Genomic DNA, 16236 nt, shown 5'->3' on the forward strand with positions numbered 1-16236 from the left:
TTTAGTTTTGCTGACATTGAGGGAGAGATTGTTGTCATTACACCACTCCACTAGGTTCTCTATCTCCCTCCTGTATTCGAACTCGTCGTTATTCGAGATCCGGCCCACTATGGTCGTATCGTCAGCAAACTTGTAGATGGAGTTGGAACCAAGTTTTGCCACGCAGTCGTGTGTGTACAGGGAGTAGAGGATGGGGCTAAGTACGCAGCCTTGCGGGGCACCGGTATTGAGGACTGTTGTGGAGGAGGTGTGGTGTTCATTCTTACTGATTGTGGTCTGTTGGTCAGAAAGTCAAGGATCCAGTTGCAGAGTGGAGAGCCAAGTCCTAGGTTTTGGAGTTTTGATATGAGCTTGGCTGGGATTATGGTGTTTAAGGCGGAGCTGTAGTCAATAAATAGGAGTCTGATGTAGGAGTCCTTGTTTTCGAGATGCTCTAGGGATGAGTGTAGGGCCAGGGAAATGGCGTCTGATGTGGACCGGTTGCGACGGTATGCGAATTGAAGTGGGTCAAGGCGTTCCGGGAGTATGGAGGTGATGCGCTTCATGATCAGCCTCTCGAAACACTTCATTACAACTGACGTCAGGGCCACCGGGCGGTAGTCATTGAGGCATGTTGCCTGGTTCTTCTTTGGTACCGGTATGATGGTGGTCTTCTTGAAGCAGGTGGGGACCTCGGAGTGGAGTAGGGATAGGTTAAAGATGTCTGTGAATACCTCTGCCAGCTGGTATGCGCAGGCTCTGAGTGCACGACCAGGGATCCCGTCCGGGCCCATCGCCTTCCGTGGGTTCACTTTCAGGAAGGCCGATCTGACTTCGGAAACTGTGATGGTGGGTATGGGTGAATTATGGGCTGCTGGGGCACTCGACAGCGGATTGTTGGTTACCTGCTCAAACCGAGCATAGAATGCATTAAGTTCATCGGGGAGGGGTGCGCTGCTGCCAGAGATACTGCTCGGCTTCGCTTTGTAGCCCGTTATGTTGTTTAGTCCTTGCCACAACCGCCGAGAGTCTGTCTGTGACTCAAGCTTAGTTTGATATTCTCTCTTGGCATCTCGGATGGCTTTGCGGAGGTCGTACCTGGATTTCTTGTATAGGACAGGGTCGTCTGCCTTGAACGCCTCAGATCTGTCCTTCAGTAGGGAGTCAATTTCGCGGTTGAGCCTTGATTTCCACTTGGGGAACGTACGTACTGCTTTCTTTGGCACGCAGTCGTCCACACATTTGCTGATGAAGCTGGTGTGCAATTGGAGCTATCCCCTGAGGCTCCCCCTGGCGGTGCCAGGCCTGGAAGCCCGCTCGGACCTCGATTAGGGTCTGCATGCTCGCGGCCATGGAGCACAAGAGTGGACCATCTCCGTCTGGGACTGCGCCAGATCACCCATTGACTGTGCCACCACCTTCTGGGTCTGTGACACATCAGCCAGTGGCTGCGCCATCTCCCTCTGGGACTGGGCCACCTCCCTCTGTGTTTGCGCCACCTTGGCCAATGCTTGGACAATGCCGCCAGGGTTCTCAGTCATGGCCCGCCCTGACTGGGCCACGCTCAGAAGCGCCGCTGCAATGTCCAGGTGGCTCTGGCACATGGCTGCCTGTGAGGTGGCAGCCTTGTCTTGGGCCTCGGCCAGCATCTGCACAGAATGCCCCAGACTTTCAACATGCGGCGTTGGCCTGCGTGGCATGCATGATTGGAACCACCTCCTGCATCTGCACGCGGTTGGACTCCTCCAGCTGTGTGGTGCGCAACAGAGAGTGTCCCAGGAGCCTCTTCACTTAAGTGCCCAACCGAGGTGAGTGTTTCTGGCATGGTGGATGGTGATGGAGACAGCTTTGATGGGAAATCAGTAACACCCTCATACTCCCAGGTTTTCTGAGTCCCGGGTGGAGAGCTGCCATCCGAGCTGCTCTCCTCGTCACTGCTCGGCTCATGGGGGGCCTCCAGCTGTGGTACTGGCTGGGAGCAGGTGACACCGGATGGACCCGCTCAATCACCAGCGGGTCCTGCAAGACACAAGGCAAGACACATGATTAGACCGTGGGCTGAGGGGTGGTGGGGATAGAGGGCGTGAGGGTGGTGTGGGGGTGAGGCTGAGGGTGATGCTGAGGGTACTGTTGGGTGAGGGTGGTGTGGGGTGAGGGTGATGCTGAGGGTGAGGGTGGTATGGGAGCAAGGATGGTGTGGAGGTGAGGGTGGGGGTGATGTTGGGGTGGGTGGGTGTTGACACACATGTCACGGGGAACTCAGCAGGGTCTCACTTTGTTGCCTGCAGCCGACCTCCACCTGGTGACCCCCCTTTCCTTCGGGCAGCTGACCACATCCAGGGCCCTCTGCTCTGCTATGGTGAGGGGCCGTGGGTCTGGCAGTATCCCTCCAGTTTTCCCCCGCTCCCGGCTGTTTTGGGCAGCCTTCTCCTGGGGGGTGGAACGGAAAACAACAGTTAGACCGTCTGATACATGCACTGAATCCAGGTTTGGCCTTTGACCCCACAATTGCATCTTGGTCTGCCGCCTCTGTCCAGGTTGCCGTTATCTGTTGGGAACACCTTCTTATGCCAGCTTCAGAAAAGAGCAACTTCTGCCTTTCTCTGACAGCCTGGGGAGATTTATGCAGGCAGGCATCATTGAACCATGGGGCTGGTCTGCTGACGTGCCACTCTCAATCAGTAGAGATCTTGGCAGCGAGGCACAGCCACCCTTTCTGAACAAGGAGCTGGTTAATAGGCCTCATGGATGCAGCTTTCACCAATGAAAAAAGTTCCCCGCCACTAAATTGCATTTAGAATCTAAATTTAATCAGGTGGAATGGGGTAAACAGAGAGAAAGTGGAAATGACACACGATTCCGCTTACAACATTGGCAATTGCATGCTGTTCAGAAAATCTCGGCCTTAGTTTGGGAAGAACTGCCTTAAACATTCACTCCATCCACCAGTGTCGCATTGTGTGTGTAATGTGTATCATTCCCAAGGTGTATTAGAGCAACTTGCTAATGGGAGACTGCACGTCCTCCCCGTGTGTGCGTGGGTTTCCTCCGGGTGCTCCGGTTTCCTCCCACAGTCCAAAGATGTGCAGGTTAGGTGGATTGGCCATGATAAATTGCCCTTAGTGTCCAAAATTGCCCTTAGTGTTGGGTGGGGTTACTGGGTTATGGGGATAGGGTGGAGGTGTTGACCTTGGATAGGATGCTCTTTCCAAGAGCCGGTGCAGACTCGATGGGCCAAATGGCCTTCTTCTGCACTGTAAATTCTATGTCTAATGTTCCTTAAACCCAGGGTCTCTACCACCTAGAAGAACAAGGGCAGCAGTCAAACCACCACCTGCAGGTTCCTCCCAAGTCACACACTATTCTGATTCTGAAATATTTACCTGTTCCTTCATTACTATTGGGTCAAAACCCTGGCAAATCCCTCCCTAACAGCATTGTGAGTGTACCTACACCACACGGCTGCAGTGGTTTAAGAAGGCCGGTAACCAGCAGCTTCTCAAGGAAGATTCGGATTGGACAATAAATGCTGGTATTGCCAACAAAGTCCACATCCCATGAACAAATATAAAAAATGTCTACAAAATGGTATTATAATTACTTGTGTGTTTTGTCAGTTATTTTATATTCAAGACCTATTTTTTAAATTTAATTTTTTTTTAATGCGCTCTGCATGGAAGGAATCGTTTTGTTTGTAATGATTAAAGAATTGCATTTTTATTGACATATAATTTCCTGATTCATGAAAGGTACAAAGCTGGTGTATGTATTGTAACCCTCTGGATTTTAAAACAAATTTAATTCATTGCAGCATTGCCTCAGAAAGGTTTGTGACTTCTATAGTTCAATCTTGCCTAATCCACTTTTTAACCTTAACCAGGAAGATCTTTCTGTGAAACCAGGACAAAACTATTATATTATCTTACTGTTTTAATATAGTTTTGCCGGCTTATTCTTGTCATTCGTGACAAATTTGTTTCCTGAAACAAACTCTTGATTTGATGTGGTTTTCCAAGTATCCAGGAACTATGCTTCAATTTGCAAATGAATGGCTTCAGCAGAATCTAAACCTCTCAGTGTTTTAACCATTCCTCTCAGATGCCAGAAACAGTTTCCTCTCAGGGTTTTTACTTCCTTTCTGGAAATGATTTTAGTCTACAACCATTTTGGAACTTTCTACTTCAGACGGAGTTTCCATCTGCTGTTTGGACAGCCATCTGACTGGTTCCAGAGAACTTCTTCTCATCGCAGGTAATTCCATCCAAGTTTCATTCCTCCTTTTGTTTACTTGTTAATTACCCAGTTTAAGTCTGTGGGGGACAGAAAGCTTGTGCCCACTATTATATTAATTAAAGGCCTTAGTGCAGACTGACGTGGCATGAAAGGCTGTGATAAAGTGAAGCTCTATGTGTGCAGCATTAATGGTTGTAACTAACGTTTAATTCCGCGCTGCATGCAGGGTTTATGCTTCAAGGGGAAGCAAAAACGCAAATGAGTGACATATGGCTTTAAAAGCATTCGTAGAGCAACAGTTCTGCTGTTTTCGTGAGTTCAGGGGCCCAGTTTCACTTTTAACTGACTTCAGGATTTATGGAGGCCAGAAGGCATAACAGAAATTATATCTGCCCTTTGTTGAAATCAGAGCCACAGAACTCATGAGTAGCTCTTGAATCTGACTGTTTGCAGATTCTGCCATGGGTTGTGGGCTACGAAAGCTGGAAGAGCCCGATGATAGCAGCCCTGGCAAAATATTTTCCACTCTGAAGAGACCGCAAGTGGAAACAAAGACTGATATTTCATATGAATACCTTTTGCTGGATTTTACTTTGGATATTGGTAAGTCTCTTTTGCTCCACTGCTGTTTCTGTTTGAAACATCATTGTTGTTTATTAGTACAGAGTTACGAGGTCTGTTCATACTCACTTCGATCAAAAGACAGACAGTTGTTTTTAAACAATTATTTGTACACATTGCAGCCAATCGTCTTCAAAATGATCAATCAGATAGTTGTTCCATAGCATGAACATTTCACACCTCCGGAAGTGTGAGCAAAGAAATTGTGGTTGAAGTTGTTTTATTTAAACAAAGAAACTTCAGAAATAGTCCTGAGGTCAACCATTTCTTTCAATTCCATGAAGTGAGATTCAGTGAATATCATAAATGTAATGTTTGTGCTGTGTGCCATGCCTTTTCTTTTTTCAATGTAGCAAACCTTTTACGCAGGGTGCAAATTTCTCAAAGTTATCACCCTCATCTTAAACTGAGTCATTTGCTGTTCCCAAGACAAATAAACATCCCGAGCTGGCAGCATTCTGGAAACAGAGAATCCAGTGTTCATTTGAGGTTCACATTGTGACAACAAACTAAAATAGTGAACTCATAATCCTTTGAAAACATTTCCGTCACTCAATAATAAAGCCAGCCCAATCTATTTTATCGGACTGTTGTTATATTTATTAAAATAACATTGTTGTATTTAGTGAGTGCTCCGTGATTGAAGTTACCAGGATGAAAGTTAATGCTGCTTGTTTTTTTCCCTGACTTTGATACAATCCCCTGTCCTCCCTATTGAACCTTTCTGAAGGTGTTCACTCCTGGTCTACCTTTAGATTGGGCCGTGTACTCCCCATACCACAATCTATTAAAAGTTGTGGGTCAGGTGAACTCCATGATACACTATGGGGTTCTCTAAACCCTGACCCTGGTTTCATAGAAGCCAAGGGTCACACTGACTATTTTTCACATGTGAACTTATGCAGTGACTGTCAGCATTTTCTTCTGCGATGGTGTCCATTACTATTGAACTGATCCCATACGGCATCCATATATAAAAGCACTTCGTAGCATGCAGTTACTGTAGTAATTAGGAGTGAAAATCCTGACTGGATTTCACTTGACCACCTGAAGAACACTGAAAATAATTGTTCCAAACCCACTACTAAACCCATGGCAATGACACTGGAGCCAGTTAACGAGGACAAACCAGAAATTGGATCTACAACCAAAATGACTCAGATAAGGAGATTTTATCCCAGCATCTGCAAGGAAGCCAAGTGGCACGGCAGCACAGTGGTCAGCACTGCTGCCTCACAATGCCAGGGACGCCGGTTCAATTCTGGCCTCGGGTGATTGTCTGTGTGGAGTTTGCACATTGTCCCCGTGTCAGCGTCGGTTTCCTCCGGGTGCTGCGGTTTTCTCCCACAGTCCAAAGTTGTTCAGGTTAGGTGGATTGGCCATTAAAGTTCTCTTTAATGTCCAGGGATGTGCATGTTAGATATGGTTAAAGGAATGGGCCTAGGTGTGGTGCTCATTCAGAGGTCTGTACAGACTCGATGGGCTGAATGGCCTTCATCATAGGGATTCTATGATTCCTGTTATTTCCCTACCTTGGCCTTAAATAGTTCTTTTAAAGCATGGGTAGAAATTGAATCTCTCAATGTGTTTGACCTCCATATAAGAATCCAGAATTACTCTTGGTTCATAAACTATTTATTAATAACAAGAGGAAAAGATTAATATAATAAGTAATAACAAAACAATAGTCTAACAATTGTCATGTGAGAGTACCTTTAAGAAATGGGTGTTTAAGAAGTTAACTTTTAAGAAATGGGTGTTTATCTGTGATGTCAGAGTGTGGGTGGAGCTGGGCTGTCTATCGGCTTTTTACTTTTGTTTTAGGCTGTTTGCTGCAGGGTGTGTTTTAGTTTTGTTTTCAGTGTTGGAGCTGAAGCCAGACAGAGCGGGTGTCCTGTTGATCTCTCTGCCATGAAAAGACTATCGCTTGATCATTTGGTGAATTCAGATTATAAATATTCTCAGTAGTGAATGTAAACCGAATGTGATTCTGTTAAAAGGTGTTTCTTCTGTTGTGAACAATGGCTCTTTCAGAGGCTTTGAAGTTTTTGGGGGTGGAGACGGTCACAGACAGTACTTTACGGACAGTGACTAAAAGCAGAACTACAGGGGCTGGATTTGCACAGTGGGCTAAATAGCTGGCTTGCAACGCTGAACAATGCCAGCAGTGTGGGTTCAATTCCCATACTGGCCTCCCCGAACAGGTGCCGGAATGTGGCGACTAGGGGCTTTTCATAGTAACTTCATTGAAGCCTACTTGTGACAATAAGCGATTAATATTATTATTAGATTTGGCAAAAACATTGCAGTTAACATTACCTGACAAAATGCTAAAAGGTGAGGTAATTATGGCGGTGGCTAAGCATTTAAAGTTGCCTGAGATACAGTTTAACTCCTTGGAAATGGCAAAAATTCAGTTACAAATTAAACAAATGGAACATGAGAAAGAATTAAAGCAGCTTGAATACGAGAGAGAGAGGAAAAAAAGAGAAGAAAGGACCACAGAAAGAATAGCCCCAGCAGAACAAAAAGAAAGAGAAGGGGAGATACAGATCAGGGAAAAAGATAAAGAGAGAGAGTTTGAACTTCAGAAAATGGCCATGAAACATGACAGCCAGTTAAAATTGGCAGACATAAAGGGAAACGTTCAGTTGGTTGATAGTGATGAAGATAGTGAGAAAGAGCGTCAAAGTCGAAGACTTGGTGGGAATCTATTTAAATATGTCCAAACATTGCCAAGGGTTGACGAGAAGGAGGTGGAAGCCTTTTTTATTTCATTTGAGAAGGTAGCTGAACAAATGAAGTGGCCACAGGACATGTGGGTATTACTGATTCAAACAAAGCTCGTAGGTAGGGCCAGTGAAGTGTTTCCATCACTACCGGAGAAGGTATCTGGGACATATGAGGAGGTGAAAAAATCCATCTTAGGTGCATATGAACTAGTGCCTGAAGCCCATAGACAAAGGTTTAGAAATTTAAGGAAATAATTTGGTCAAACATAGATGGAGTTTGAAAGGATCAAACAGAATAATTTTGATAGGTGGATAAGGGTTTTGAAAATAGACAAAACATGTGAAGCTCTCAGAGAAATTATACTTTTGGAGGAATTTTAAAATTCAATTCCTGATGTAGTGAGAACTCATGTGGAAGACCAGAAGGTTAAAACTGTGAGATTAGCAGCAGAAATGGTAGATGATTATGAATTAGTTCATAAATCAAAGCTTGGTTTCCAACATCAGTTTCAGCCTGTGAGGGATAGAAACTGGGGACATGAGAAATACTCAAGTGGTAAAGGTAAAGGTAATCTGATGGGAGATAATAAGGAGAGTGCACTTCAGATTAAAAAAGAAATCCAGGAGGGTGGAAGAGACATGAAAAGTTTCAAATGTTTTCACTGTAATAAACTAGGCCATGTGAAGTCACAGTGTTGGTGGTTGAAGGAAAGCACTGGAAAGGCTGATGTGGTAAAACAGGATAAGACAGTGGGGTTTGTGAAAGTGGTAAAGGAAAGCCCAAGGGAAGCGAAGGAGGTCCAAAAGATTGTACAGCCTAATTAAGAGGTGATTGATAAGAAAGTACCAGATCTCTTTAAAGAATTTACTTGTGTGGGTAAAGTTTACTCATGTGTATCAGGAGGAGCAGGTAAAGAAGTCACAATTTTAAGAGATACGGGAGCTAGTCAATCTTTAATGAGAAGAGATGAGGAGTTATGCAGTTTGGGAAGAATGTTGCCAGAAAAGGTGGTAATATGTGGAATTCAGGGTGAGAAGAGTAGTGTTCAATTATATAAGGTAAGGTTGGAAAGTCCAGTGAAGAGTGATGAAGTGGTACTCGGAGTAATAGAGAAACTATCTTGTCCAGGAATACAGTTCATCTTGGGTAATGATATAGCTAGATCGCAGGTGGGAGGGATGCCTACTGTGGTGGATAAGCCAGTGGAAAATCAGACAACTGAAGTATTGAAGGACGAATAGCCTGGGATTTTTCCAGATTGTGTAGTAACAGGGTCGCAAAGTCACAGGTTAAGACAAGAGGAGAAATCAAAGAGTGAAGATGAAGTTGAAGTGCAATTATCAGAAACGATTTTTGATCGGATGGTTGAAAAAGAACAAGAACATGTGGAGGATGAGGCGGATAATTTTAGATCAGGAAAATTGGCGGAGTTACAACAGAAAGATGTAGAAATAAAACGGATGTATCAGAAAGCATATACGGAAGAGGAATCTGAGTATATACCAGAGTGTTATTACTGTAAAAGTGATGTCTTGATGAGAAAATGGAGACCTTTTCATATGCAAGCGGAAGAAAAGTGGGCAGAAGTTCATCAAGTAATATTGATGGTAGGGTATAGAAAGGAGGTGTTGCGTGTTGCACATGAGGTACCAGTGGGAGGTCATTTGGGAATAAGGAAAACTCAAGCTAAAATACAAAAACATTTTTGTTGGCCTGGACTACGTAAAGATGTAGTTAAATTTTGTCAATCATGTCACACATGGCAAGTGATACGGAAGCCTCAAGCAGTGATAAAACCAGCGTCCTTAATACCCATTCCAGCATTTGAGGAACCTTTTACAAGGGTCCTAATTGATTGTATAGGACGGCTTCCTAAAACAAAAAGTGGGAATCAATATCTTTTGACGATAATGGTGTGTCTACTAGGTTTCCAGAGGCCATTCCAGTACGTAATATTACTACACAGCATTTGGCCAAAACCAGTATGTACAGTATTTTCCAACTTCAACATATGGCACATCCATGACATTGGATGATACTGTTGATAGTACCTCTTCAACGTCAACACCTTATCAGTTACAGTATGCCGTCCAACATTACCATCACAAACATTGAAAAAAGAGGGACTCCAAATCAGACGGCGAAGTGATTTGACTACTTCTTGGTTCCTGGGGCACAGGGACATTGATGGCGTTGATAAGGACATGCCACCATCATATTCACCAACCCCCAAGAGAGACATTTGACCATGATGTTTGATGGTTTTTGGACTCACACAAATGATTTGGACTTATTGTTTAATCACTGTTTTCATGACTTGTACATACCATAACTTATCTGGCTGTCTTTTGTTCAATTTTCTTTTAAGTGTACAGAAAATATGTAACGTGTAAAAAAGGGGGATGTGGTTATGTGCATTACTGTAAATACACAAGGGGTTAATGTAAATACATGTAGACTAGCTAGACACTAGAGAGAGCACCAGAGACATCACACACACACACTCAACCAATAGATCAGTTAGATAGGACACGACCAATGGGCATTCACGATACACACAGAGGTGACACGACCACAGGAGGACATTACACCAACCCATATATAAAGGACACACACACATGATCTGCCTCTTTCCAGTGGAGTCAGTCAGTGAGTACAGACACAGGGTTGATTCAATATCACTCCCACCATGTTGATTGTAGCAGACTGGTTAGTCAGTCTGGGTAGCTATAGAAGGATTAACAGTAGTGTCGAACCCGAGTAATAGAAGTGTAAATAGTTTAATAAATGTGTTGAAGTTATCTCCACGTCTGAACCTTCCTTTGTCAAGTGCACCACAAGGAAGCCGTTTATGCTACACCTAGGGCATAACAAGATAGAGGTGAGAGCAAAAGTGCGGAAACTAGACCGGATATGTTAGCGGCCCGTGTCAACCGTGCTGAGCGGGAATCCTCAGCCAAGGAAAAAGTAAAGCATGTCAAAAGTACTGGTGTGGAAGGTAGCATCACAACAGATGTGACAGAGAGAAAGGAACTCAGAGAATGGAATAGAGGCCCTCTCTCTCTCCCTTTGTCCTTCAAAGCTATGTTAATTCTTATTGTTGGTTTCCTTTCCCTCTCTCTCCCCTTCCTAATATGGGAGTCAGGAGCAAAGCAAAGCAAAATGCTTCCCTGTTTTTAGCTTCTTTATTCTATTCCAGAAAGGCAGTTATTGAAGGATATAACTGGAACCAATATTTACACACTTTTATGAGCATTTGTTTACAGTTGACAAGCAAGAAACTCCTAATTCAACAACCACAATTTATGTCAGTGTCTATTTATACCTCGTTTGTAGCACCTGTAATCCAATTTGAATAGGAGTGTCTATTTATGCCCCATAACCAAGTACCCCACTTGAGGAGGGCACCGATACTTCATTGCAATAAAAAACATTTTTTTTTAAAAAGAAACTTATCAACGTCAATTTAAAATATGATGATGCATATCAGCACCAACCCCGGCCCACCGCCCACTGATCATGGAAGGTCTCAAGCATACTGGTGGACACCCCGTGCTCCCTCTTCAGGGACATCTAGACACATATTTTTGAATAATCTTTATTGTCACAAGTCGGCTTACATTAACACTGCAATGAAGTTACTGTGAAAAGCCCCTAGTCGCCACATTCCGCCACCTGTTCAGGTACACAGAGGGAGATTTCAGAATGTCCAAATTACCAAACAGCACGTCTTTCGGGACTTGTGGGAGGAAACCGGAGCACCTGGAAGAAACCCACATAGACACGGGGAGAACGTGCAGACTCCACACAGACAGTGACCCAAGTGGGAATCGAACCTGGGACCCTGGAGCTGTGAATGCTAACCACTATGCTAACGTGCTGCCCTATGTAGCTACAGAAGAGAGGCAGATGAGTGGCCCTCTCAAAACTGAGGAGTAGCGCCTTCCAGTAATCTAAGAGGGCCTGTAACCTGTCGCATTGAACATCACTGTGAAATGCAGACTCCTCCAGGCTGTGTAAATTACAGGAAATCAGTGAAAAATCCTAACCAGCTAGTGCACATGATTGCAGCAAGTGACACCCTCCACCTCAGTTGACTGATGCTCTGACCATTTATAGGTTAAAGTAAATTCCCCCATGTGGTGGTATGATTAGCATAGCTGCCTGCCATTGGTGCAGAACACCGGCTTACCATTGGCCCTGGTCGGTCATGTGCCTCTCGACCGGTTGGTTGAAACCAGTCATGTGACAGCTCCCCGATTGGTCGAGAGGCTGAGTTAACCGCGCCTCCAGGGCGGGGTATAAATACCCAGTACTCCCGGCGGTCGTCCTTCTACCGTAATCGACCGCAGAGCTAACATCTGGCAGATTAAAGCCATACTTTTGTTCAGCAACTCGTCTCGCGTTCAATTGATGGTACATCACCCCATTAATGCCCACCACCTGTTTACTTAAAACACAATAACATATAATGAACATGCTCAAATCCTGCACAGCCACAGGGAGGCCTTGCAATTACTACCGTGTGTATTTTTAGAACCACTTATGTTTTTCTCATAGGTTAAAGTAAATTCCCCCCATTCATTCCCTCGTTCTATTGTGTGGGAGGCTGCAGTGTTTAGACTGTGCAGTTCAGTGTAACAATTATCAATGCTTTCTTGATGTATAACAATGCTTTCTATACTGGCTCGACTGGAAAACAAATAGAATACCATTGACAGAACACATGGATTATATAGAAATTACAACACAGAAACAGGTAGTGTTGCTGTTGATTCTCCACATGTGAGGCAGTATTGCCATGCTACCTTTGCTTTTATCCCTCTTTCCCTCAACCATCCATCTAGCTTTTTAAATGAGGTCATCAGGCTGAATTTTGCAGAGGGCCTGTCACCTAGGTCAAAGGTTGGTGACATTGATTCGGCAAGGCCCTTGAGCCAGTACCTTGAGCCAAATTTGCTGGCAGTAGCCAATTAAGAGGCTGCCATCCGATTAAATATGTGGCCTGCCCCTGAGGGTTACCCATTCAAACAGAGAGATAAGAGCTCAGCAGCACCACCACTAGTGGAAGAAGAGGGTGCATCAATGGCATATGCCCTCAAAGTAAGGTTGGCCTTAGCGAGGTGGGTGAAGGTTGCTATGGGCAGGTGACACCCATGCCACTCCGGGACTTCTCCGTGGGCCATGGACTGTCCCTAAAGGAGCACACGTCCCCCATCCCTCCCATTCCAGAACCAGCTGAGAGGCCATGAGAGTTCATCTGGTGGTCTCCTCAGGTGTCAGTAGGTGTCTCCGGGACTGGTAAAATGCCACCAGATGTGGGAAGATCCACTTAAGTAGTATGGTAGGCTATATTAGGGGTATCGCGGTACCTGGGTGGAATGTACCTTATACTGTAGTATGAGTGGTAGAACCTGCCTGCTGGTTCCGCCCAGCAGGCGGAGCATAAGAGTCTGTGTTTCACCCACAGCAGTTTTCTGTACCGGAACTGCTGGGGTAACTACTTGTTCATTAAAGCCTTCAATTGGACTGCAATCTCGCTTCAGTAGTGATTGATCGTGCATCAAGTAGTTCAATTAGGCTCCGGGTTGCCATCTGCCACCTTTCCGATTGCTGGAAAAATGGCATGGTGGCAGCACCCAGTACCTTCCCACACCATTTTACAAGCCTCCCCGCCTCCCAGTCTATCCACTAATTCCAGTCGAAGTGCGTTTCACAGTCTCACAATCCTCTGTACAAAGACGTTCTTTTTGCATTCAGTCCTGCTTATCATATTTATGTATCTTATTCTAGACCCCTGCCCTCAATCACTGACAAGTTGGTTCCAATATCATCTGTCCCATTCCTTCCCATGGGCACCTCTTGTCAAATAAGCATGTAATCTTCTCTGCTCTGACAAAAGCGGCTCCAATGTTTTGCCTTTCTTTGTATTTCTATTTCTTCATATCAGACAGTATTTAGAGAGATTCATTGGAAGTAACGTGAGGAGGAGTGTGATCAACTTCAAGAGAGAGTGGAATGGGCGGACAAGTGGCAGGTGAAATTTAATGGAGTGAAGTGTGGATGGTATGAAGAACCAGGAGAGGGAATATAAAGTAAAGGGGATAATTGTAAAGGGGGTGCAGGAGCAGAGGGGTACGGGGCATTTGCGCACAAATCACTGAAGGTGGCGGGGCAGTTTGAGAAAATGGTTAATCACTAACTTGATAGAGTTTTTCGAAGAGGTCACAAATATGAATGATGCAGGTAGGGCAGTGGATGTTGTCTATATGGACTTCAGTAAGGCCTTTGACAAGGTCCCTCATGGCAGACTGGTACAAAAGGTGAAGTCACACGGGATCAGGGGTGAGCTGGCAAGATGGATACAGAACTGGCTAGGTCATAGAAGGCAGAGAGTAGCAATGGAAGGGTGCTTTTCTAATTGGAGGGCTGTGACTAGTGGTGTCCACAGGGATCAGTGCTGGGACCTTTGCTGTTTGTAGTATACATAAATGATTTGGAGGAAAATGTGACTGGTCTAATTAGTGAGTTTCCAGATGACACAAAGGTTGGTGGAATTGCGGATAGCGATGAGGACTGTCAGAGGATACAGCAGGATTTAGATCATTTGGAGACTTGGGCGGAGAGATGGCAGATGGAGTTTAATCCGGACAAATGTGAGGTAATGCATTTTGGAAGGTCTAATGCAGGTAGGTAATATACAGTGAATGGTAGAACCCTCAAGAGTATTGACAGTCAGAGAGATCTAGGTGTACAGATCCACAGGTCACTGAAAGGGGCAACACAGGTGGAGAAGGTAGTCAAGAAGGAATATGGCATGCTTGCCTTCATTGGCCGGGGCATTGAGTATAAAAATTGGCAAGTCGTGTTGCAGTTATATGGAACCTTAGTTAGGCCACACTTGGAGTATAGTGTTCAATTCTGGTCGCCACATTATCAGAAGGATGTGGAGGCTTTAGAGAGGGTGCAGAAGAGATTTACCAGGATGTTGCCTGGTTTGGAGCGCACTAGCTATGAGAAGCGGTTGAATAAACTCGGTTTGTTCTCACTGGAACACGGAGGTTGACAGGCGACCTGATAGAGGTCGACAAAATTATGAGGGGCATAGACAGAATGGATAGTCAGAGGCATTTTCCCAGGGTAGAGAGGTCAATTACTAGGGGGCATAGGTTTAAGGTGCGAGGGGCAAGGTTTAGAGGAGATGTATGAGGCAAGTTTTTTACACAGAGGGTTGTGGGTGCCTGGAACTCGCTGCCGGAGGAGGTGGTGCAAGCAGGGACTAGAGTGACATTTAAGGGGCATCTTGACATGGTTGCACAAGTGGATAGTACTGTAGCTTCACAGTGCCAGGGTCCCAGGTTTGATTCTCTGTTCGGTCATTGTCTGTGCGGAGTCTGCGCATTCTCCCCGTGTCAGCATGGGTTTCTCCGGGTGCTCCGGTTTCCTCCCACAGTCCAAAGACGTGCAGGTTAGGTGGTTTGGCCATGATAAATTGCCCTTTGTGACCAAAAACGTTAGGAGGGGTTATTGGGTTACGGGGATAGGGTGGAGGTGAGGGTATAAGTGGGTCAGTGCAGACTCGATGGGCTGAATGGCCCTCTTCTGCACTATATGTTCTATGTTCTATCTCAATTACACAGATGATATAATGTATGCCGTTGTTTACAATGTAACGCTTTGCTAAAACAAGAACAACTTTGATTGAACAGCTTTAACTTTTCAAATTTCCCAAAGCAGATTCTTCTTATCAATAGAGCAGAAATTGACAGCTGTAGGGGCCACAGGAGAATGTCTCTCAGTGCTCCTCCTTGGCTGCAGAAGAACATGCACAATAAGCACGAACATGCACAGACAGGGGGAGGAATGCCTGGCATCAGGATTTGAACCCCTGTTTAAGGAAGAGACTGTGGAGCTGGCAGGATAAGAAAGTGACCGGGACTTTGCCAAACGGGAAATTGGACTTGTCAAACCATCTAGTGAGAATGCCTCCAGTCTGCTCCCCCTGCAGCTGGACACGAAACAGTAATGCCTCATACATATCTTCTGTAAGGTTCACGGCTCACAACACCAATAATTCTTTGTATGGGTGGCACAGTGGCGCAGTGGTTAGCACTGTTGCCTTCGGCGCTGAGGACTAGACCTGGAGTTTGCACATTCTATCCGTGTCTCTGTGGGTTTCACCCCCACAACCCAAAGATGTGTAGGTTGGTGGATTGGCCATGCTAAATTGCCCCTTAATTGGACAAAAACAATTGGGTACTTTAAATTTATTTTTTATAGAACAAAAAAACTGAGGATTCTTTGTGTCCTTCAGTGCTTCCTTTGGAACCAACTCCCTCTCCAGGCACAAGAGGAGAAGGCCCCTGTAAGTCCAGGCCCACCCCCCACATCTATCTCTGAGCAGGAAGAATCAGGGCTCTCAGGGATGTACCTTTAAGATATTCTTCCGTACCCTCCACCAAAACATTCACCGCAGTGGGTTAACGTTCTAGATTAGACTCGGAGTCACAATCTGGTCAGCACATCACTGACATGGGTTCACAGCTGGCAGAGGATGTGACAGCCAAAGGTCTCTGACACTCAAAGGGCTGCTGGAGACCAGGAACCCCATATGTGAACTGTGAACCCCATATAGATGAGGACTCAACTTTAGGAGACCTGTTGGAGATG

General features: G+C 45.2%; 1 protein-coding gene across 2 annotated transcripts in view; it reads left to right on the forward strand.

The window, feature by feature from the left end:
- Window positions 1-4006: 4006 nt before the first annotated feature.
- rftn2 (raftlin family member 2) overlaps window positions 4007-16236 on the forward strand; it is a 128569-nt gene continuing 116339 nt past the window's right edge. Inside the window, exons 1-2 of one of the 2 annotated variants that reach the window (XM_038789078.1) lie at window positions 4007-4230; window positions 4666-4815. In XM_038789078.1, coding sequence (XP_038645006.1) covers window positions 4674-4815 — 142 coding nt within the window. In that variant the 5' untranslated portion in view covers window positions 4007-4230; window positions 4666-4673. Of the gene's footprint in view, window positions 4231-4267; window positions 4816-16236 lie in introns of those variants that run through there. The other variant, XM_038789079.1, reaches the window with a different exon arrangement.

This window comes from Scyliorhinus canicula, chromosome 2 (genome assembly GCF_902713615.1).
Source record: "Scyliorhinus canicula chromosome 2, sScyCan1.1, whole genome shotgun sequence".
In the NCBI taxonomy this organism is placed as follows: Eukaryota; Metazoa; Chordata; class Chondrichthyes; order Carcharhiniformes; family Scyliorhinidae; genus Scyliorhinus; species Scyliorhinus canicula.